This window comes from Pygocentrus nattereri, chromosome 6, assembly GCF_015220715.1.
Source record: "Pygocentrus nattereri isolate fPygNat1 chromosome 6, fPygNat1.pri, whole genome shotgun sequence".
Taxonomy (NCBI): domain Eukaryota; kingdom Metazoa; phylum Chordata; class Actinopteri; order Characiformes; family Serrasalmidae; genus Pygocentrus; species Pygocentrus nattereri.
This window is the reverse complement of record NC_051216.1, coordinates 36,878,771-36,903,298: the sequence shown is the minus strand read 5'-3', so window position 1 is coordinate 36,903,298 and position 24,528 is coordinate 36,878,771. Positions and strand designations below refer to the sequence as shown.

General features: G+C 41.3%; 1 protein-coding gene across 10 annotated transcripts in view; it reads right to left on the bottom strand.

Annotated features, from left to right (window-relative positions):
* The window catches only part of map4k4 (mitogen-activated protein kinase kinase kinase kinase 4), a 129,890-nt gene that overhangs the window by 20,177 nt on the left and 85,185 nt on the right, over positions 1 to 24,528 (bottom strand). For 7 of the 10 annotated variants that reach the window (XM_017723992.2, XM_017723993.2, XM_017723996.2 and 4 more), the window contains 4 exons: positions 23,863 to 23,971; positions 22,324 to 22,569; positions 21,986 to 22,015; positions 19,861 to 19,972 (listed from right to left, as the gene is read on the bottom strand). In XM_017723992.2, coding sequence (XP_017579481.1) covers positions 19,861 to 19,972; positions 21,986 to 22,015; positions 22,324 to 22,569; positions 23,863 to 23,971 — 497 coding nt within the window. The remainder of the gene's footprint in view (positions 1 to 19,860; positions 19,973 to 21,985; positions 22,016 to 22,323; positions 22,570 to 23,862; positions 23,972 to 24,528) is intronic. The other 3 variants (XM_017723997.2, XM_017724001.2, XM_017723995.2) reach the window with 2 other exon arrangements.

Here is a 24,528-nt window from a genome sequence, read left to right as displayed (position 1 = left end):
CCACCTCCAGCTCAGCCTCCTGTCTTTTAGACAGAGCCACAGTCTCCAAACCATACATCACAGCAGGACGCACTACTGTCTTGTAAACCTTCCCTTTCACTCTTGCTGCTATCCTGCTGTCACACATCAGCCCTGACACCAGTCTCCACCCATTCCATCCTGCCTGCACCCTCTTCTTCACCTCTTTTCTACACTGTCCATTGCTCTGGATGGTTGACCCAAGATATTTGAAGTCATCCACTTTTACGACCTCTACTCCTTGCATCTTCACCTTTCCACCTGCCTCCCTCTCATTCACACACATGTATTCCGTCTTGTCTCTACTGACCTTCATTCCTCTCCTCTCCAGTGCAAACCTCCACCTCTCCAGATTCTCTTCCACCTGCTCTCTACTCTCACCACAGATTACAATGTCATCTGCAAACATCATGGTCCATGGAGCATCCTGCCTGACCTCATCTGTCAACCTTTCCATCACCATTGCAAACAAGAAGGGGCTCAAAGCTGATCCCTGATGTAACCCTACCTTCACCTTGAAACCATTTGTCACTCCAACTGCACACCTCTCCACTGTCTCACTATCCTCATACATGTCCTGCACCACCCTAACATACTTTTCAGCTACACCTGACTTCCTCATACAGTACCACAGTTCCTCTTTTGGCACCCTATCATATACCTTCTCTAGATCCACAAAGACACAATGTAGCTCCTTCTGACCTTCTCTGTACTTCTCTACCAACACTCTCAACGCAAAAATTGCATCTGTGGTACTCTTTCTGGGCATGAAACCAAACTGCTGCTCACTGATCTGAACCTCTCGCCTTAGCCTTGCTCTTTCCCATACCTTCATGGTGTGGCTCATCAACTTTATACCTCTGTAGTTACTGCAGCTCTGCACATCACCCTTGTTCTTAAAAATGGGGAACTGTACACTGCTTCTCCACTCATCAGGCATCCTCTCACTCTCCAGCATTTTGTTAAACAACCTGGTTTAAAAAGTCCACTGCCTTCTCTCCTAAACACCTCCATACCTCCACAGGTATGTCATCTGGACCAACTGCCTTTCCATTCTTCATCTTTTTTAAAGCTTCCCTCACTTCCACCTTACCAATTCTCTGCACTTCCTGATCCACTATCTCTCCCCCCGTTGTCCTCCTCTCTCTCGTTTTCCTCATTCATTAATTCTTCAAAGTACTCCTTCCATCTACTCTCTGTTCACTCACTAGTACATTTCCCTCTCTATCCTTTATCAGCCTAACCTGCTGTACATCCTTTCCAGCTCTATCTCTCTATTTAGCCAGGGTCCTCACTAAAACTAGAAAATTTGATCATGTCCGTCTAGTGCTATCATCAATTAATTGGCTGCCTGTTAAATTCCGTATTGATTATAAAATTCTTTTATTGACGTATAAAGCCCTACATGGGCTCGCTCCTGAGTACCTGCAAGACCTTATTTCCCATTGCGAGCCATCATGACTACTCAGATCCCAGAGTGCTGGCTTATTAATAGTTACTAGAATTCATAAGGCTGCAGCTGGAGGAGAGCTTTTTCTTATAAAGCCCCCAAACTCTGGAATGATCCAGAAAATGTTCAGGACTCAGACACAGTCTCAATCTTTAAAACTAGTCTGAAAACTCACTTGTTCAGTTTAGCTTTCAGTAGGTAATGTTCCCCCTTAGATAAAGGCAGCAGATCCAGGGGTCCATGGACACAGGGAATTATAGTAAACTGAGACGCTGGTGCTGTCGTCCTACTCTCGTGTCTGTGTCCTTCTGGTTCTCTCCTTTTAGTTAAGCTGTCATAGTCAGATCTGCCAGAGTCATTAGCCACACTCTGTAAATGTTTATATCCCGTTTTATGTACAAACAGACAGAATAAAATCAATTCCCTCTCCCTGCCTTTTTTCCGAGTATACAATCGCCCACGTCTGGACGATGAAGGACGACTGACTTTCGAGCCCTCCTGCTACCCACTTCAGACCAGCTGCCCACACCCCAGCTACCCAGCTTCCCAGCTTGGGAAACACTTATTTTAGCTGGGATATACAGGCCTCCCCTCTGCTCCATCTTCTGCTCTTGATGAAATAGCCACTCTTTTATCACAACACACTGCTTCTGAAAAGCTGGTCCTCAGGGCTTTTAATCTTAAATGGCTTTTTAATGCATCCAATTACCCTCACACAATGAGTCATGGAATCAACACGCCCAAATCTGAAGGATCCCACCAAATCTACCCTGCTAGACTTAATTCCGTCCAAAAAAATGGACAGAATTACTGCCTCAGCAATTTTTGACCTTGGTATTAAAGACCACTACCCCATTGGGTGCATAAGAAAGTTACAGGAACAAAACAGGTGCTCGGACGGCGGTTTGAAGAAATTGAAGAAAACATTTTAATGAGCAAACTTTTCTATCTGACTTATTGCTAAGTTAAATCCACCTTACACTAAAAATGTTGACACTCCACCTTACACTCCAGATGTTGACTTGCCACTAAACCACTTCAGCAAAACTTCTGGAAAACTGCAAAAACAATCCCTCTCTTAAAAACAATTCCTCTACCCTTCCAATGATCAGAAGGAAATATGTAGAGCTTTTAACACACATTTCGCTGCAGCTGGGCACATTTTTTAAAATACTGACTCAAATCTGCAGGTAGATAAAACTGACAACAACTCTACCCCTACCCAGAACCACGGTCTCTTCACACTCCTCTACACACAGCCCTTCTATCCAATCATAGTATCTAAATTTCTTACTACTATTAATCCAAGAAAACTACTGCTGATGATGGGCTGGGCTCTTACTTCCTGTATCTGGCAGCCCCAATTATTTTAGAATACATAACATGTATTTTTAATATCTGTTTTATCATGCAGAATTCCCAGGATCTGGAAAATAGCTAATGTAACTCCACTGCATAAAGCAGGTGAGGCAGCAGATGTAAATACACTGCTCAAAAAAATAAAGGGAACACTTAACCAACAACTCCAAGTTCATATATATACACAATACAATATAACTTCCAAGTCAATTTCACATGCTGTTGTGCAAATGGAATAGACAACAGGTGGAAATTATTGGCAATTAGCAAGACACACTCAATAAAGGAGTGGTTCTGCAGGTGGGGACCACAGACCACTTCTCAGTACCTATGCTTTCTGGCTGATGTTATGGTCACTTTTGAATGTTGGTGGTGCCTTGACACTCGTGGTAGAATGAGACGGACTCTACATCCCACACAAGTGGCTCAGGTAGTGCAGCTCATGCAGGAGGACACATCAATGTGAGCTGTGGCAAGATTTGCTGCGTCTGTCAGCGTAGTGTCCAGAGGCTGGAGGCGCTACCAGGAGACAGGCCAGTACACCAGGAGACGTGGAGGAGGCCATAGGAGGGCAACAACCCAGCAGCAGGACCGCTACCTCCGCCTTTGTGCAAGGAAGAACAGGAGGAGCACTGCCAGAGCCCTGCAAAATGACCTCCAGCAGGCCACAAATGTGCATGTGTCTGCACAAACGGTTAGAAACCGACTCCATGAGGATGGTATGAGGGCCCGACGTCCACAGATGGGGGTTGTGCTCACAGCCCAATACCGTGCAGGACGCTTGGCATTTGCCAGAGAACACCAGGATTGGCAAATTCACCACTGGCGCCCTGTGCTCTTCACAGATAAAAGCAGGTTCACACTGAGCACATGTGACAGACGTGACAGAGTCTGGAGACACCGTGGAGAGCGATCTGCTGCCTGCAACATCCTTCAGCATGACCGGTTTTGGCAGTGGGTCAGTAATGGTGTGGGGTGGCATTTCTTTGGAGGGCCGCACAGCCCTCCATGTGCTCACCAGAGGTAGCCTGACTGCCATTAGGTACCGAGATGAGATCCTCAGACCCCTTGTGAGACCATATGCTGGTGCGGTTGGCCCTGGGTTCCTCCTAATGCAGGACAATGCTAGACCTCATGTGGCTGGAGTGTGTCAGCAGCTCCTGCAAAATGAAGGCATTGAAACTATGGACTGGCCCACCGGTTCCCCAGACCTGAATCCGATTGAGCACATCTGGGACATCATGTCTCGCTCCATCCATCAACGCCACATTGCACCACAGAATGTCCAGGAGTTGGCGCATGCTTTAGTCCAGGTCTGGGAGGAGATCCCTCAGGAGACCATCTGCCACCTCATCAGGAGCATGCCGTTGTAGGGAGGTCATACAGGCACGTGGAGGCCACACACAATACGGAGCCTCATTTTGACTTGTTTTAAGGACATCACATCAAAGTTGGATCAGCCTGTAGTGTGTTTTTCCACTTTAATTTTGTGTGTGACTCCAAATCCAGGCCTCCATTAGTTAATAAATTTGATTTCCATTGATGACTTTTGTGTGATTTTGTTGTCGGCACATTCAACTTTGTTCTAATGAAGTTGGGACATTGTGTATAACAAATAAAAACAGAATACGATGACTTGCAAATAATTTTCAATCTATATTCAATTGAATACACTACAAGGACAAGATATTTAAATGTTCAAGTTAACCATTCACTCATTTTGAATTTGATGCCTGCAACACCTTCCAAAGAAGTTGGGACAGGGGCAACAAAAGACTGTGAAAGTTGAGGAATGCTCAAAAAACACCTGTTTGGAACATTCCAAAGGTGAGCAGGTTAATTGGAAACCGGTGTCATGATTGGGTATAAAGGGAGCATCCCTGAAAGGCTCAGTCATTCACAAGCAAGGATGGGATGAGGTTCACCACTTTGTGAACAATGTTTCTCAATGTGCAATTGCAAGGAATTTAGGGATTTCATCATCTACAGTACATAATATCATCAAAAGATTCAGAGAATCTAGAGAAATCTCTGCAAGTAAGCGGCAAGGCAGAAAACCAACAGTGAATGGCCGTGATCTTTGATCGGCTGTGCATTAAAAACCCACATCATTCTGTAACGGATATTCCCACATGGGCTCAGGAACACTTTAGAAAACCATTGTCAGTGAACACACTTCGTCGCTACAAGTGCAAGTTAAAACTCTGCCATGCAAAGCGAAAGCCATATATCAACAACACCCAGAACACATTCTGCACGTGTTACAACAGCGTGGCGTCGTAGTACAAGAGTGCGGGTACTAGACTGGCCTGCCTGCAGTCCAGACCTGTAGACCCTGGACTGTTGAGCAACTGAAGTTGTACATCAAGCAAGAATGGGAAAGAACCTTATCTTATCTTCCACCTTCAAAGCCTCAACAATTAGTGTCCTTAGTTCCCAAATGCTTATTGAGTGTTGTTAAAAGGAAAAGTGATGTAACACAGTGGTAAACATGCCCCTGTCCCAACTTCTTTGGAACGTGTTGCAGGCATCAAATTCAAAATGAGTGAATATTTGCAAAAAACAATAGTTTATCCATTTGAACATTAAATATTGTGTCGTTGTAGTGTATTCAATTGAATATAGGTCGAAAAGGATTTGCAAATCATCGTATTCTGTTTTTATTTATGTTTTACACAACGTCCCAACTTCATTGGAATTTGGGTTGTATATATACACATATACATTCTCACACACACACACACACACACACACATATATGTATTAGCGCTGTCAAAGTTAACATGGTAACGCATTAACGCAATCTCAATTTAATGCAATTTTAAAAAAGTGCCGTTAACTCAAATTCTATTTGGCCCTGTGAGCCATCCGTAGTTCATGTTGAGACTTGACTGGGCATGGCATTTATCATTAAGAGTAGAGGAGTAAGTGGCTGTTTACATGCAAACATTTTTGCCAGTCCGATTGAAAACAATCGGATTACAGACTCAGACTGAGGTGTTTATTCTCACTCTGTTCAACAGTCTGATGGAAAATCTTCGTTTACATACTCACTACAAGTAATCCGATACAAAATGATGTGCATATGTGGAGCAGCGCTTAGAGTGAACGTTACCATGACATCACATGATGTCCAGTTGTGTTGAAACCTATAAACCTAGGTATAAACCTAATAAGCAGGAACGTCCCTGAAAAAGACGTTGCTTGGATGGCAGCATATGTTGCTCCAAACCCTGTATGTACCTTTCAGCATTAATGGTGCCTTCACAGATGTGCAAGTTACCCATGCCATGGGCACTAACACACCCCCATACCATCAGAAATGCTGGCTTTTGAACTTTGCGCTGATAACAATCCGGACAGTCCTTTTCCTCTTTGGCCCGGAGGACACAACGTCCATGATTTGCAAAATCAATTTGAAATATGGACTCATCAGACCACAGGACACTTTTCCACTTTGTGTCAGTCCATCTCAGATGAGCTCGGGCCCAGAGAAGCCAGCGGAGTTTCTGGGTGTTGTTGGTATATGGCTTTTGCTTTGCATGGCAGAGTATTAACTTGCACTTGTAGCGACGAACTGTGTTCACTGACAATGGTTTTCTAAAGTGTTCCTGAGCCCATGTGGCTATGACGCGACGCGCATGCGCAGACCGTACTTCCACGTTCTGATTGGAGTGTACACGGATTCAGGTATTTACATGGCTATTACTCTTCTATTTAAGTGGTTATTTAGAGGTTTACCCACCTCGTTCAATCGGATATAAATTATATTCCGAATGGCCTCAATCGGACTAGACTATTCTGATTGAGGTGTTTACATGGACGTATTCTATTCCGATTGAGCTATTAGTCGGATTATTAACGGATTATTAGGCTGCCATTGAGCCACGCTGCTCTTTACAATGCTGTAGCACTGTGGTATGGCGCTACATGTCTTTAATGAAGTTCAACTTTGTGTAATTTATTTTTGCTTGTGCAGTACTGTGTCCTATAGCCTGTGACTGAATACAACTTCAGCACAACATAAGTTTTATGTAGTTTTTTTCTTTTGTTACACATATCTGAATTGAGACACAGTAGTATGTGACTACATGTCTTATATTTGAGACTACAGCTCCCTAATCTATTACAAATCCAATTTTGTGTTTTGTAGGTTCAGTATTACTGCCTAGTATGTGAGTGAATAAAACTCCCTTACATTTTTCTCTTGTCCCAGTTTTTAACATAAGTACATTTAGCATAAAATGTGTTCACCATTTTAATCGTAACATTTCACTTTAAAATCCTTATTTATATATATATATATATATATATATATATATATATATATATATATATATATATATATATATATATATATATATATATATATATATATATATATATAACAAAACTAAGTTCATGCAATTTTCCAGATCTACTAATACTGCTTTTAATACTGTAACTACCCTGACAGCATCCAACATTGAAAGAGTCACAGAGTATAAATACCTTGGCATATGGCTGGTTAATAAACTCACTTTCAAACTTCATATTCATACATTGTGTGGCAAATGTAGACAGAAGCTCGGTTACCTATATAGAAATAAATCCTGTTTCCCCATGTATTCTAGAAAAAGAACGGTTGAGGCATGGACTACGGTGATCTAATCTACAAACATGCATCTGCCAGTCCCCTCAAACCACTGGACTCAGTCTATCACTCTGCACTGAGGTTCATTACTGGAGATCCTTATAACACTCATCACTGCAGACTGTATGAAAAAGTTAGTTGGCCCTCACTAGCAGCACAGCGGGAAAAGACTGGTTTATTTTTATTTATAAAACACTCTGCGGCCACATTCCAGCATATATTACTTCAATGATATCTGTAAATAATGGTAATTATCAGACTCACTCTAGTAGTTGGATCACATGCCAGGTACCGAGGGTTTTTACTGAACTTGGAAAATCTGCTTTTAGTTACAGTGCACCAGTCAGCAGGAACTTACTACATGAAACACTGAAGTTCAGCTCACTGGCACACAATCACCTGATTTTTACCATTTTTATCTTGATTATTTGATCATTTCTTTGTTTGCTTATTCATTATTGTTAATATTCCCTTTTGTATTTTAATTATTTGTCATTTTAATAAATGTATATATTTTTTGACCTTATTCTCATTTTATTATGATTTGATTCTATTAACCTTTACATTTTAGCTACAATTTAATTACTGTTTATGCATTTTTTTGACTGAAGTTTCACATTTTTATACTTACCTGATTTAAGTCTTTATTTACTAAATTTATTTTTATTATTTGATATGTTCTTACACATTATCAATCCCTTGCTCTTTGTTCACTCGGCAACACTGTAAATGATGGCAGGGCTTGACTGGGACAAAAAAAAATTGGTCCTGGCATTTTTGGTTTAGACCAGCCCCTCATAATTAGCAGAGCACAACCGACGTGTAATTTATGTATGTGGGGTTACAGAGAAGTGTGACATGGAAAAAAACAAAATTAATTTAAAAAATTATTGGTTAAAGTCATTGGATTCAGTCTTAGCATTATTATATCACAATCACTAATAATATTCTTACCATGTCAATATCCAAAACACTGAATACCAAATATCTCTTTAATCATGGCAACTTAAAAAAAAGTAACAGAAATGAAAAAATATCTACAACTAAATACATTTTCACACTTATATTGCTTACTTTGTGAAAACGAACAGTCAACAAAACAAGAGACAAAGGCTTCCTAAGAGAAAAAAAAGAGGGATCCATGAAAGGGAGCTGTTTCGTGCCAGATTTTGGGAAGTATGCAATACCACTAAATACTGATACTAATCAATCGCCATTGCTCATTATTCTCATGTAACAGAGCTAGCGTTACCTCCATCACCTCAAAGTCCCTGTGTTATCCTAACATTACTACCTGCTTACGTACTACGCTTTCCTGCTCAGTCTGTCCCTCGGCTTCCCTTTCAAAAGCCTGCCTCTTTGGCTGCTCCTCTCCTTGTCTGCTGCTGCTGCTGCTGTCTTCACCTACAGAGGACGTGGTGGCTACAGCAGCGAACACGTCTGTGATGTTTACACATTTTGCAGCATCTACAGTGAGACTCTTCAATTTATTTGCATGTAAGTTCTCCGCTCCCCCTTTCTGCCGCTTCTGTTTCTCAATGCTGCCTCTCCTAACATACGCGCTCAACACTGAACGTAGCGCGAGTTACAGCAGACCACACAGAGAGAGGGAGGGGCCGCTTTCGTCCTATATCCTGATTGGTTCAGTCCACTGTCTATATTGAAGATGGGCCAATGGGCCGCCGCCTCTAAATTGTGGGCCGGGAAGAAAAAAAAAAAACAAATCCAACAGCATCGGCCCCTGAGGACTGTCGGCCCACTGGGAAAATGCCCAGTACGCCAGATTACCAGTCCAGCTCTGAATGATGGGCACGCTCAATGTTCTCCGAAATTAAATAAAGGTTGATTGATTGAATGAAAACACAAACTGTTGTCTATCTTCAAGAAACACAGAAGTTATTTATTCCATGATGTGAAATATACAATATTGTGCTCTCAAATGTACAACTAATATCTGAAAGTACTTTTGATAGAATAGAAATCGGTCTATAATGGTTGAAAACAGCTGGGTCATCGGCTTTGCAAATAGGAATGATGGAAGTTTCACAATATACTCATGGATGGATATCAGTAGTTTACTGTAAACGTCTTTGTAACCTGGAAAAGAATACTTTAAAATGGTTGAAGTCTGCTGTATCTCTTCTTCTATAACCAGTAAGAGGTGTAAATTTACAATGATTGAAGAATTCCTAAACTGACGAAGACAATGGATGATGGGTGTAATTTTGAAGGAAAGAAATGGACCAACCAGCTATTAAAATTATTGGAAAATAACTGAGGATCCATTTTAGTTTATTTCTATAATGGTTAAAATCTGAAAGATTAAAAAAAGTGGAGGTATTTATTGTACAGCCTATGTTTTATTTTCATGGATTTCATTATGTTCAATTTATTACAGGTTTGGGAGGCACCAGTCTAAAAGGACAACAAAAATCATAGGCCTAAGAAATACTCAAATAACACATCCTAGATCTGAATGAATGAAATATTCTCATTGAATACTTTGTTCTGTACAAAGTTGAATGTGCTGACAACAAAACCACACAAAAATCATCAATGGAAATCAAATTTATTAACCAATGGAGGCCTGGATTTGGAGTCACACACAAAATTAAAGTGGTTAATTAAAATTAAACACTACAGGCTGATCCAACTTTGATGTAATGTCCTTAAAACAAGTCAAAATGAGGCTCCGTATTGTGTGTGGCCTCCACGTGCCTGTATGACCTCCCTACAATGCCTGGGCATGCTCCTGATGAGGTGGAGGAGGGATCTCCGCCCAGACCTGGACTAAAGCATCCGCCAACTCCTGGACAGTCTGTGGTGTAACGTGGCGTTGGTGGATGGAGCGAGACATGATCTCCCAGATGTTCTCAATCGGATTCAGGTCTGGGGAATGGGCGGGCCAGTCCATAGCTTCAGTGCCTTCATCTTGCAGGAACTGCTGACACACTCCAGCCACATGAGGTCTAGCATTGTCCTGCATTAGGAGGAACCCAGGGCCAACCGCAACAGCATATGGTCTCACAAGGGGTCTGAGGATCTCATCTCGGTACCTAATGGCAGTCAAACTACCTCTGGCGAGCACATGGAGGGCTGTGCGGCCCTCCAAAGAAACGTCACCCCACACCATTATTGACCCACTGCCAAACCGGTCATGCTGAACGATGTTGAGGGCAGCAGATCGCTCTCCATGGCATCTCCAGACTCTGTCACGTCTGTCACATGTGCTCAGTGTGAACCTGCTTTCATCTGTGAAGAGCACAGGGAGCCAGTGGTGAATTTGCCAATCCTGGTGTTCTCTGGCAAATACCAAGCGTCCTGCAGGGTGTTGGGCTGTGAGCACAACCCCCGTCTGTGGACGTCGGGCCCTCATACCATCCTCATGGAGTCGTTTTCTAACCATTTGTGCAGACACATGCACATTTGTGGCCTGCTGGAGGTCATTTTGCAGGGCTTTGGCTGTGCTCCTCCTGTTCCTCCTTGCACAAAGGTGGAGGTAGCGTCCTGCTGCTGGGTTGTTGCCCTCCTACGGCCTCCTCCACGTCTCCTGGTGTACTGGCCTGTCTCCTGGTAGCGCCTCCTGCCTCTGGACACTACGCTGACAGACACAGCAAACCTTCTTGCCACAGCTCGCAGTGATGTGCCATCCTGGATGAGCTGAACTACCTGAGCCACTTGTGTGGATTGTAGAGTCCGTGTGAAAGCACCACCAACATTCAAAAGTGACCAAAACATCAGCCAGAAAGCATAGGTACTGAGAAGTGGTCTGTGGTCCCCACCTGCAGAACAACTCCTTTATTGAGTGTGTCTTGCTAATTCCCAATAATTTCCACCTGTTGTCTATTCCATTTGCACAACAGCATGTGAAAGTGATTGTCAATCAGTGTTTCTTCCTAAGTGGACAGTTTGATTTCACGGAAGTTTGATTTACTTGGAGTTATATTGTGTTGTTTAAGTGTTCCCTTTATTTTTTTGAGCAGTGTACATTCTGACAGCAACACTCTCAATGGATATTGTCTGACAACTGATTTGAACCTTGACATCTTTGCTTAATTATAGGTTATTTTATATTTAGACAATATTTTAGATTGGACAATGGTCATCAATATCCATGCATGAAACTACCATTCTTGCCCAACACATTGGTAAAATTATATATCAGTAGCAGATGTCTCTGTCACTCTAGTTGGCACTGTAATAATGGAATGATGAGAATACACTGTATCCATAAAATCCCTAATCAAATGATTAGTCTTACAGTTTATAATATTGATATTAAAATCAATTGCTTTTTCACATGGGTGATAAAAGGTTTTGCGTTTACTCATGTTGTCATCCAACTAATTTTAATATGAGACAAAGACATGAAACTTTCAAGTGAATTTTGTGCCAAAATGTTTGAGAGAAGATCCTGATGTTTGAGAGAGGGGAATGTTACAGTTTTAGAGGATAGCGCTGCTCTGAGCACACAGCTAATGAATTTGAATGCACTTGTTAGCACAAAGTGAAACCCTTCGGATTTGCTCACCAAAACACTTTGGTTTCATTCAAAACTTGAAAATATGCATAATAGTGCAGGTCCCTTTCAGAGCTTGTATGTGCAAAATACTCAAAACTGGAAAACTTGCTCAATGGTGCTCTTCAACTTAAAGACTTGTAGGTGGAGGCAAATCTGCTCTCAGCTCCACAGCACGCTTTCAACTTTCATATCTGCTCGCTGTAAAATGTCTGAACGTTTGTGTGAAAACTGCAGCCAATCAGAGCTGTCGAGGGGCCGTTCCTGTCAGTGGACCAATCATGGCATCTTTTCATAAGCAGCTTTATGCCAATTGGTCAAGGTACGTTTGTGGCTGTGGTGTTGAGTTGACTAGCATCCTTGACATTACCTAGATGGTTCATAGCTTTCTAGTACCAAATTAATATAAATCAGTAATTATCAGTAATACTTTGTCATAAATAATAATGTATTAATCTAACTAATATTGGTAGTTAGGCCATTTGTTTCCTACCAGAGGCTTAACGTTAGCAAACTTCAGATAAAGATCTTAACATTAGTTCACTAAGCTGACATTTCTTTGAATGTAGCTAACAATTTCTAACAGTATTCTAGTGAGAAGTCTTAACTCTCCTATAGCGCTTGTCAACATACTCATTTTGTTAATCCTGTATATTTGTTTTGTATAATGTCATCAAAAAACAATATTGATGCCGTGCAGTTTTATATGGACAAAAAAAAAGTGAGTACAGGGGAACTCCAATTTTGTTTACTAGACATAATACTGTTTGCTAAGGCCCATACATAATGTATTTTCCTCTGTAGGAGGAAGTAATCTGAACCAAAAAAATATTTTACATACCTTGACGTATGTGTAATTGATTGCAGTACATGTGATGCTGGAAGTGATCTCTGTTTTCTGCCACGGGAGAATGCACCTGAAGTTTCAAAAGGAGGTTAAACGACGCAATGGCTGTCCGGCATTTCATCGTTTCGACGTGGGGGCATCCCGGCTTGTTCGAAGCTCCGTATATTGAGGAGCATATTGCACGCTGTTTTGTTCAGATTGCTACAGAATATTCGGGACCTCTTTCGAGTGATGGTGTGAGTTTTTGAGGTCACAACATCAGATTTTTCCAGGACTATAGTGTGGATCTTTCTCAGCACTAATTGGCTCACTGAGCCACTCTTATGTCTTGTGGGGTAAAGTAACTTTATGCTGCTTAAAACCAGTGACTTGTTTTGTTTCCAGATTTCACGTTCTGTTAACCAGTAGGAGTTCACTTACACTTGGCTATGATAAAAGTTCTCTCAACGCACAAGCTGGAGTGTAGATACGATTAAGGTACATTTCTTTAATTTTTTTTCAATTACCATTATTTTAAGATTGATTGTGCACATACAGATCTTTTTATGTTATGTAAGAAGTTATAACTTTGACTATTTGCTTTTTTTTTGTTGTTTTTTTCTTCTTACATATTCTATGTATATAGTATGCAGGCTTGGCCTTTCTGATGACTTGTTACCCAAGGAGGAATAGAAGATGTACAAATATAAAGGTTAACACACATAAATACTTACTTTGTGCAGTCAGTAAATGTGTGTGGACACTGGACTTTTATTTTTCTTTCCCCCCTTTCTGTTGTCACTGGGTGCACTTTCCTATTGAATATGTGTTAGCATCTGCGGGGGTGTGTTTTAGGCTAGTCTGTTTGAGAAGTGTTTACTGGAAGTACATTTAAAGTAGGTTTGATTGTTTAGAGGGCTGCAGTTCCCTCATTGGGTTGGGGTGTGTGTGTGTGTGTGTGTGTGTGTGTGTGTGTGTGTGTGTGTGTGTCTCTGTGTGTCCTCACCAATGTCACTTTCTCTTCCTTCATATGGTCGCTATGATTTTGGCCTTTATCTACATTACAAGCCTATGCTTTTACCGCATCATCTATCTGTTTCTTCTCATTTAAACAATGGATTCCAATTTAAACAATCCAGTTAGATTTATTTCCTGGAATATCAGGGGTTTGAAGTCTTGAATTAAAGTTATGAAGGTTTTTAAGTATATTAGATTTCTGAATGTGGATATAATATTTCTCCAAGAAACCCACCTTTCCATATTTGAGCAGACCAAACTCCGTAAGCCCTGGGTTAGCAAAGTATTTCACTTGAACTGTAATAGTAGATCTAGGGGAGTAGCAATATTGATTAATAAAAGAAGACATTTTACACCTTCCCTTCTTGGATCGGGGCCTTGTTGTGGCGGAAGGGCTTGTGTGGTCTAGGGATCTTCAGAGCTAAGTCGTCGGGAGCAATATGCTCCTGGTAGGGTCTCCCAGGGCGAACAGGTCTGGAGTGAAGACCCAGACTAACACGATCCAAAGTTTATTCTCCATGCATATTGTACATAAAAAAATCGTGTACCCTGCCCGGGAAAAGGGTCACCGGGACCTACCCCTGGAGCCAGGCCTGGGGGTAGTGTTCCACGACGAGCGCCTGGTGGCCGGGCAGCCCACGTAATCCGGCCGGGCTCAGCCCGAAGAGGCAACGTGGGGAGGCCATGTGATCACAAGTCCCCGGCTGGTGACCAGGCAGTTGGAGTTTGTTCCGGTGGACGAGAGGGTCGCCTCATATCGCAGAAAGGAAAACTTTGACTGTTGTCTGTGCGTATGCACCAAATAACAGGTCAGAGTATTCGGCCTTCCTGGAGCGAGTTGGCGGGGTTCTGGAAAGGGTCCCGCCTACAGACTCCATAGTCTTACTGGGAGACTTCAATGCTCACGTTGGCAATGACTGTGAGACCTGGAGAGGCGTGATTGGGAAGAATGGCCTGCCCGATCTAAACCCGAATGGTGAATTGTTATTGGACTTCTGTGCCAGGCATGGATTGTCCATAACGAACACCAAGTTCGAACACAAGGATGTTCATAAGTGTACATGGTACCAGAGCTCCTTGGGTCAAAGGTCAATGATCGACTTTGTTGTCGATTCATCTGACTTGGGACCATATGTTCTGGATACTAGGGTGAAGAGAGGTGCTGAGCTGTCAACTGATCACCATCTGGTGGTGAGTTGGATCAGATGGCAGGGAAGACTGATGGTCAGATCCGGTAGGCCCAAGCAAATAGTGAGGGTGTGCTGGGAACGACTTTCAGAGGCCCCTGTTCGGAATGATTTCAACTCCCACCTCCGGGAGAGCTTTTCTCATGTCCCGGAGGAGGTAGGGGACATGGAGTCTGAATGGACCCTGTTCAAAACCTCCATTGTGGAAGCTGCTGTGGCCAAAAGCTTGTGGGTGCCTGTCGGGGCGGTAACCCAAGAACCTCCTGGTGGACACCGGTGGTGAGGGAGGCCGTCAAACTGAAGAAAGAGGCCTTTAGGGACTGGTTGGCCTGAAGGATTCCGCAGATAGGTACCGACAGGCACAAAAGGTGGTAGCTGCAACGGTGGCAGAAGCAAAATCCAGGGCATGGGAGGAGTTTGGTGAGGCCTTGGAAAAAGACTTTCATTCGGCCTCAAAGAGGTTCTGGACAACTGTCCGGCGACTCAGGAGGGGTCGGGGTGGCTGCGCCCAAGCTGTATTCGGCAAGGGTGGAGAAACTCTGACTTCGAATGAGGATATTGTCGGTCGGTGGAAGGAGCACTTTGAGGAACTTCTTAATCCGGGAGACGTGCCTCCCTCACGGGGGTTAGGGCCAGAGGATTCTGGGGTGTCAAGTTCCATTTCCCTGGTGGAGGTCACTGAGGTAGTTGGTAAGCTCCTCAGTGGTAAAGCACCAGGGGTGGATGAGATTCGTCCAGAAATGCTTAAGGCTCTGGATATTGTGGGGCTGTCATGGCTAACACGCCTTTGCAATATTTTATGAATATGGTGATAAAAGTGGGCAACGACTAGTGCATCAGTTAAGGAGACAGGCTGCGTGCAGACTAATACACCAAATTAGGGACCCTGGTGGAAATGTATTGACTCATCCTAAAGACATCAACAAGGTTTCTAAAAAATTACTACTCTTCATTATATACCTCAGATGGCCCGATTAACACTACTGCTATGCAGTCATTTGTACACAAACTAGCACTCCCGGGTCTAGATCCTATACTGGCTGAAGAGTTAGATCGCCCATATACCTTAGGGGAAGTCTATTAGATCCTTAAGTAGTGGTAAATCCCCTGGACCAGATGGGTTTTGAATAGAGTTCTTTAAGAAATTTGACAACCAACTGTGACCTCTTTTGCTGGAGGTATTTAACAAGTCCCTGGGGCTCCTTGCTCCCTTCGCTGACACAGGTTAATATCTTACGTATGGTTAAAAAGGATAAATATCCCACTTTTTGCAGCTCATATCGTCCCATCAGTTTGCTAAAATAAGTTGCTAAGATTCTGGCCAAACGTATTAAGATTGTCCTCCCATCTATTATATCAGAGGACCAAACAGGCTTTATTAAAGGGAGGCATTTATTTTCTAACATTTGTAAACTTTTAAATATATTATATACATGATAACTTGCAAATTCCAGAAGCTGTTGTTTTGCTAGATGCAGAGAAGGCCTTTGACATTTATTTTTAGTCCTTAATACATTTGGTTTCCTGGATTAAGCTGCTCTGTACTGCAGCATTAGTTTATGTCCATACAAACTCTGTATATTCTGATTATTTTTCTATACACAGAGGTATGCAGGGGATGCCCCTTATCACCCTTACTTTTTGCTATTACCATAGAACCTCTTTCAATTACTCTTAAAACTGCTCCTGGTGTACAAGGAATCACATGGTATGGAATTGAAAAAAAGAGTTTCCCTCTATGCGGACTCTCTCTTGATATATGTAACTCACTAGAATTTGGTCCATATTCGGGCTACAAGCTAAACTTCTCCAAAAGTGATTTTTACCCAGTTAATGCTGCTGCCTGTACAATTACACAAACATAAATCCCTTTAGACTGGACTGGTATCTGACAGATTACTCTTAAAATATCACTTACTCAGGATGCTAATTTCTCCCCTCTACTTACTAAAATGTGCAGTGACCTCCAGAGGTGGAGTAGCCGTCCCCTCTCTCTAGCAGGTAGGGTACAGTGCATTAAGATGAACGTCATTCCTAAATTTTTATTTCTATTTCAATGTCTTCCTATTTTTCTCCCCAAATCCTTTTTTGTTTTTATAGATAAGGCTGTCACTGGGTTTATTTGGGGTGGTCGTGTCCCCCATATTAGGGAAGGAATTCTACAGTGTCCCCATTCTTCCCTCACTCCTCTTCTATTCGCGCCTTGGTTTATGCCTCTCTTCCTGTATTCCCCTCTCATTTCTCCTCCAATCCATTAGTTGTGTCTATGCTAAAGATCTGGACCCAGTTTCGCAGAATGTTTCATTTTACTGAAGCGTTGGTTTTGAGTCCAAAGTTTTCCAAGTCCAAAGTCGGTTTCAAGTCTGAGTAAGCAAAAATAATTTATTTAAGCCTGCAACCCTGGACTCTAGATTTATAAGTTGGGAGGGGAGAGGTATTACCACCTTTAAGGATTTCTTTTATGACATTTAGCAGTTTCTCCTCAATAGATTCCAAATTTAGGCCCCCTAGAACCGACCTTTTAAGATTTTTTCCAAGTTTATCACTCTGCACAATGCCTTTATCCCATGCTTCCACAATGTCCCTCAGCTCTCCCCTGGGAGGACTTTTTCTTTACTCTGAAAACTGAGGAAAGCTTATTTAATTTTTTATAATAAGATTTTGTCTTTTAATAAAGCAAAGATTTCTGAGGCCAAGACTAGATCAGAAGCGGAGTTAGGTCTTGAGTTGGAGGAAAGATGGTGGACTGAAGCTTTGGGTAGAGTTAACCCTTCATCCTCTTGTGCAAGGCTAAACATAATACTGAAAGTTATCCATAGAGCTCATCTATGCCTCTATTTTTAGTATTTACGTCTACCCGGTTGAATTTCCTAGAATTGGAATCTATTGCTTTTGCTCTGTTATTGGTAAAGTGAAGAATTCTTATCAGCTGGAAGTCTTGCTCTCCTCCCTCTCATTCTCTCTGGCTGAGAGATGTTGTTTTCTTTTTGCGCCTCCAGAAGATCAAGTTTAGTTTGAGAGGTTAAGTGGACAACTTTTATAGGTGCTGGTCATCTTTCATCACCTTTTTCAGGTCCCTCCCGCAGCTTCCCGCAGAGGACTTGGGTAATCCCCCCTCTTGAAATGCTCCCCAAAAGGGATTGTTGTGCATATTTTTATGCTGTTTTGATGCTGAGCAAATCTGAAGGTGTTTACCGGCTCACTTTGTGCTGACAAGTGCATTGAAGTTCATTAGCTGCGTGCTCAGAGCACCGGTATCCTCTCAAACCGCAACATTCCCCTCTCAAATGCCAGGATCTTCTCTCAAACATTCTGACACAAAATTAATTCCATATGAAACATTTAATTATGACAAAATAGCAAAAATAGAAGAACTCAGGTGCTGGGGCAAATACTTTTTACAGCACTGTCTTTAGTCAACCAGGTATCAGTTAGCTCTATTACATTAAAAGAGAAGTTGAGGTCAGCCAATAAGAGGCACAGATTTTTTGATAAGCTACAAATCATTTTTTGGGGGGTCAACAAAGGATTTGGATTCATTCTCAGGTGTTTTAAAATAATCTAACTTACATCAGGGTTACTATGTGATTGAAGTAATTCAGTAAGTGTCCACTGAAAAGATGTAGGACAATTTTGTAACGTTTGTAGGATTGCTTAGATGAAAAGAAAAGAAAAAAAAAAAAATCTCATAATTTAGTAGGGGGAAAAACGGTTACAATATAAACGACCCTGCTGACTGGCTTTACATATACCTGGACTGAACACCTAAAACAAACATTTATACCGCTGTTTACTTAGCACTACCTCTAAAAACTGACACACATTTTTGACTGTCTCTAAAGATCGCTGTCTTTATTTTGCACATACATATATTAGGGATGGGAATTAATAAAATATAATTGATACCAATGCCTTCATCAGTTCTGCTTATCAGTCCAATTCTTTAATGGTTCCTGTACTGATTCCTGATTAATTTTCTGTTTGGAAAGGATGTTTTTTTTTTTTTTTTTAACTTCTTCAACTTCTAAGAAAACTTTCTTAGTCAAAGGAAAAATGTGCTAAGCCTGTCTGCATGATGCCAATGTTATTATAACACAGAATATTTACCCTTGATACCGGCGTGCTCAGTTGAGAAGCAGTGGAACTCATGCACAGAGAGCCAAATACATGACATTTTTGAATTTCAGCCTTGGAACTTGCATTGATATCAACACAGATTTCAACATATTGCTGGTGTTTTCATATTTACATGAAATTATCATTCTAGACACAGCAAGTAGATGTAGTTTGAAATGCAATGAAATGAAACCTGCTGTCTGTGCACCAGTACACTTCTGTCTCTAGTTTATTCTGTATGTACTGTTTAATTGTATTGACCATTCATTATAGTTGTGTATACCTACTGTCTGTCATCTAACTAGTACAGGTGTACTTTTGTCTACATCTTATTCTTTATGTACCAAAGAAGTAGCCTGAACGTGTTTCATTAAACTGTACCCTCGTGTATGTATAATGAAAATACAAGTTGAATTGTATTTGATCCAGCTTTTGCTTGTGAAAACTGCCTGAGCGGTTGTAAAGGCAGTGAAGTCTGTGGAAAACTCAGTAGCCCAGATTGACAAGTTTTAGCATACAGGCTTTTATATGCATTTCATACAAGCATTATCCTTTAACTATGCAAAAGAACAGAGCTGTTTTCTTAGGAGTCCAACTCATGTTAATTTAAACAACTAAGTGCTTCAAACCACGAGAAAAGAATATAATTTCTTAGGAGTGCCATGTTCAGAGTAACACCTGGTCCTGTCACCTCAAGCTTTTCAGTAGGGAATGCTGTGGGTGGAGGTAACTTACCGACATTGTTAAGGGAGCTGCCGGTAGACGGAGAGATCTGGAGCAGGCGTGGGTCAATGAAGGGAGTGAAGGACGAGGAGGACTTGTGCTTCTGTATTGTGGTGGACTGGGACTGCATATGGGAAAAGGGTGAAAGATGAATGGGCATAGAGTAAAAGTTATGATGCATTTTCAAAGTGAACTGAATATGATTCTTAGATGTTGGCCAGCTATCTGCACCTAAATTAGCATAATTTTATTTGAAGTTCACTTAAAAAAGGACTCTACAGAAGGCTAAACACAAACAACACACTCATAGGTCCTGCAAAGTCATAAGGGTGGACAATATGGCAAAATAAATTGTGATACTACATTGTGATACTTTTCTGCAATCTACTTAGACTGCAGAAAAATTGGTATCTATGGGTGTTTTTACACTTGGGCCCTTTCAGCATCAGAAGTGGACTCAGACCGCTGAGTCATGGTATCTTTTGCATATGTGAACACGGCAAACAAACTCAGACCCTCTAAATGGCCCCAAAAATGAACTGATCTGAGACCATCTCTCGAGATGTTTGTAGTTCATTTTGTCATTCGATAAATTCGTGCATTGTGAAAACGAAAAGGCCCCATTCCGCTTTAGCTTTGCTTTTTGGTAAGGACATCAAAGCTCGCCATACACACAGCCAGTCTTCGGCACTTCAGCAGGTAAAACAGACCAAGGACAAGGTTCTACTGAAGACAAAGTCTGTCCGTGATCTGAGACAGAGAGCAGCGCTGACATATTAAAACAATAAGATGCGAGAGTTTGCGTGATTTTGGCATGTTAAAGGCTTGAGCTGGGCATGCAACGCAATTTTCAGCTGCTTTCACTCTGAACGTTGAATGAAAGAAAATTCACCGGGCGGAGCTCAGTGAGGAGCGCAGCTAAAAACGGAGCACATCACAGCAGACCCACAGGGCCATTTTTACAGTTTTGTGCGATGTATGTCGGCCAATCGTTTCATAACACAAAGAGAACTTGAGGTCTTTTGCAGTTGGTTCCCTTCCAGGTTCACTTTAACAGAACTCGGTTTGGTTCTATGAAAATGAACTATAAATGAAAACACTGCATATCTAACACCAACATACTGACATACTGCCCACACTTCGCAGAAATTTATAAATGCATACAAGACAACTGCAAACTTAACACTGCAGGGGTTTAACCAGCCTCTGATTGTTCATAATAGCATTCTTTAGCACTCTAAGTATATGTTAGGGATGGGCAGTATGGTCAAAAACTTGATCATAATACTTAGACATTACAATTACAGTACAAGTATTTTTATTCAGTATTTCACACAATGCGTTAAATCTAATTAAACATAGCCACTTATGTCTTTTTAATGTAATTTGCAGTTTGTGAACTTTAAACAAGGACAACATCCACAATACGCTGAGAAACAGCATGCTGTGGCATACTATGATCTAAACTGGCCCAAAATCATAAAATATTGTCATACTGTCCACCCCAAGTGTCATTAGTGATGTGTAGAAATATATAACAGTTAAGAAAGGTCCTTACAGTAAAGTGTTGAATCCAGCAAAAAGCAACTCAAGTAAAGCTTTTTACTAAGACCACTTTACTACAATGATAAAATATGGTATCAGTCTTATTACTGTAATTACATCTTCTCTGCATACAAATATATACATATACAAACTGGCAGGTGGGTGTTTCTGGCTTTGCAGCATCCATTGGAAAATTATGCTTAAACTGTGCAACAGTTTTAGTACATACTGTTACAAAAAGGCAGAAAACCAACAAACACACACACAAACACTACAAAAATATGGTGTGATAATGTTTTAGTGTTCTTGATGGTGGTTTGGTGTAAAAAGCATGAAAGGAAGAACATAAAGGGAAAAATGATTCGTGAAATGAAGAAAAAAAAAACTTGGGTTAAGGAGATAATCTCCTAACTGTTCCTCAGACTGAATCTTTTAGTTAAAGTGTACTGCATTAAAGGAATATTAAAGCATAAACAGCAAAGATTAGTCAGTATAAGAATCCTGAGCTAGAGGGACTGTTATTTATTTTTCTTGGAGGGAGGTTAGCAGCCATATGGTCAGTGCTGTATATGAAGCTAGCATCCAGACTCACCACCATCACTACCCTTTCCCACAGAGAGGACTAGACAGAGTAATACAGCAAGGAGAGGGAGAGAGGATAAGAACAACAAAAAAGGAAGTTAAAAGTAAACCTCAAGCAATTTGAAAATACAGAAACATTCTAAACACTCAGTGGAATTCACCTTTAATATCAGCCAATCTGATAGAACAAGTGATATATTATTTAGGCCCAAGTAAATAAGCAGAGAGAAAGAGCTTTCACTCTATGCCTATTGGGATACTGATGGCATCATTTTAGAAAGTGGCTTGTAAGTTGTTAGTTTGTCAAAGGGATCCAAAGGGGGCACTTTGGGCCGCACCAGGACGTACCTCCAAAGGGCAGGGCGACCTGTCCAGGGGCATGAGGGGGGACAAGGTAGGGCTGCTGTGGTATGAGGAGGAGGGGGTAGAGGGGCAGGAAGAAGGGGGCGAGGGCTGACTCTGCTGGAGCAGGTCAGGCAAGAGGTGAATTCGGCCCAGAAAGCCATTCCGGTCCTGGATCCCTTGCAGGACTGCAGCAGTGGGGAGACCAAAGCCTGAGCCTGGCACTGGCCATTTTTTTACATCCCCTGAGCTCTGGAATTGAGAAGTAGAAGATTGTCTATGGTGGCCTGAGTGGTGAGAACAGGTCCAAATTTCAGGAGATTCTTAATCAATACAACCTAGTCGTATTTCATGTCCGTTTTATTTTGTGTCATTAATTGATATTGTCTTTAACAGCTGACGTTTTTTGTTTTTTATCCTGGAATAAGTGTTTACTCATTTTTGTCTTTCTTGATGGAGCAACACTTGTTTTGGGGAAGGCTTATTGCAAGTAGTAGCCTATAGCTAACTGCAGTGCTATCCTTTTCGTCATCATCAACTGGGGTTGGCTTGGTTGAATAAGTGGGATTTTCATGGGATGATTGGTTGTGTTATATTTGTCCATTGTGCCTGATCAAACAGCATTTTGCTTTTAGTCAGGACAACAATCAGTTTAAGTTACTGTAACAACTGACTAATGTAGCCACAATTTTTAAGCTAATGCTAAAGCTTCAGCTGCAAGGCTCTCAGGGACACCTTATAGGAGTGTGTTACCTCTTAACAGCAGAATATGTTAGGTTTTGTATTTTAAAAAAGTTTGTTTTTAATTACTTTAATATTTGTACATTTTATAAAACATCTTTAAAATTTACTTTTGTCTAGATTCCTCTAAATGTCTTTGTACACTTCCCACTAGCTGTCTAAATGGCATCTCAATGTCCTTGAACTTCCAGTGGGTAAAGATTTAACAAAGTCAATCTGGCAATTTGCATGCATGCTGATATGATGAGCTACATGCAGCCACATGTCTGTAAGACTGAATTTGAAAGGAAGTGATGTGAAAGTGTGGAGAGAAAACTAAAGATCTAGAATTCTTCTTTTTTTATGTTTATGATGATGACACTTTCAGTTTTGTGCTCTGAGGTCTTCACTGGCGAAAGTAAACACACACAAATCATAAAAACCAAACAAACATCAACTTTATGTAAATGCAAGGGTATGAAAAACAATCTGGTAGGACAAGATGTCAACAACAATGGTTAATGGTAAGAGTAAAGAAAATTAAATGGTCACACAAATATCAGGCTGTGGAGGCATTCTGATGCTGCATTGCAGTAATATAATGTAACTCAGTGGTTTTCAATCTAGTTTTCACGGACCCCCAAAACCATGGTCCGTATTTTTGCTTCATCCCAATTCCCAGGACATAGGAACAGAACAAAAATCTCAAGGTCTATGACGACTGGTTTGAGAAACACTGATATAGACAATGTATCGCGTCTACGTGCACCTTTTCTCATATTGTGTTTCTTTTGAAATTGAAGAAATTTTGTGTATGTGGGGCACCTGTCGGATGACCAGCGTGCTATCTTTGCATGGGGTGGAGGAGGCATCATCTTCATGGACAACCATTGTCTTCACTGACTCCGTCTCACCATTGCTTAGTCTGGATGAGCTGTCAATAAAACAGAGAAATATGCTGTAGTAACAGCAATAGATAAAATCTATAATGAACATCCCATTGCTGGCCACTTTATGAGGTCCATGTAGCTTATAGGTCAACAATAACTAGATTGGAGGTCATCAGTTGTTGTGCAATTTGCCTTGAGCTGCCCTCTACCATATTCATGCACAGTGCTGTGGTAGAAAACTGACCACTGATAAAGGATTAAAGCAAGAGTATATCAACCACTAAAAGGGCCATGTTAAAACAGCTCAACAAATCCATGGACCAGAGAACACCTGTTTCTATTTAGATTTTAAAATAACATTTTGTTTCCACTATCTATTCAAAACAGCAAAACACAGACACTTGGTAGTAGAACTCGAAGTATTAAATGGATACTCAAAATATTTCTCCTGGGAAAGCAGAGAGGAGGTAGGTCTTTTAAACCTAATTTTGTGTTTCAACAAGATAACCTGGCACATTTTTCATTCAATCTTGGGATCAGTTTCACAGCTGCTGAGCTAAATGTTCATGTAGGTTGAGCTACAGCTGAAACAAAGCTAGTG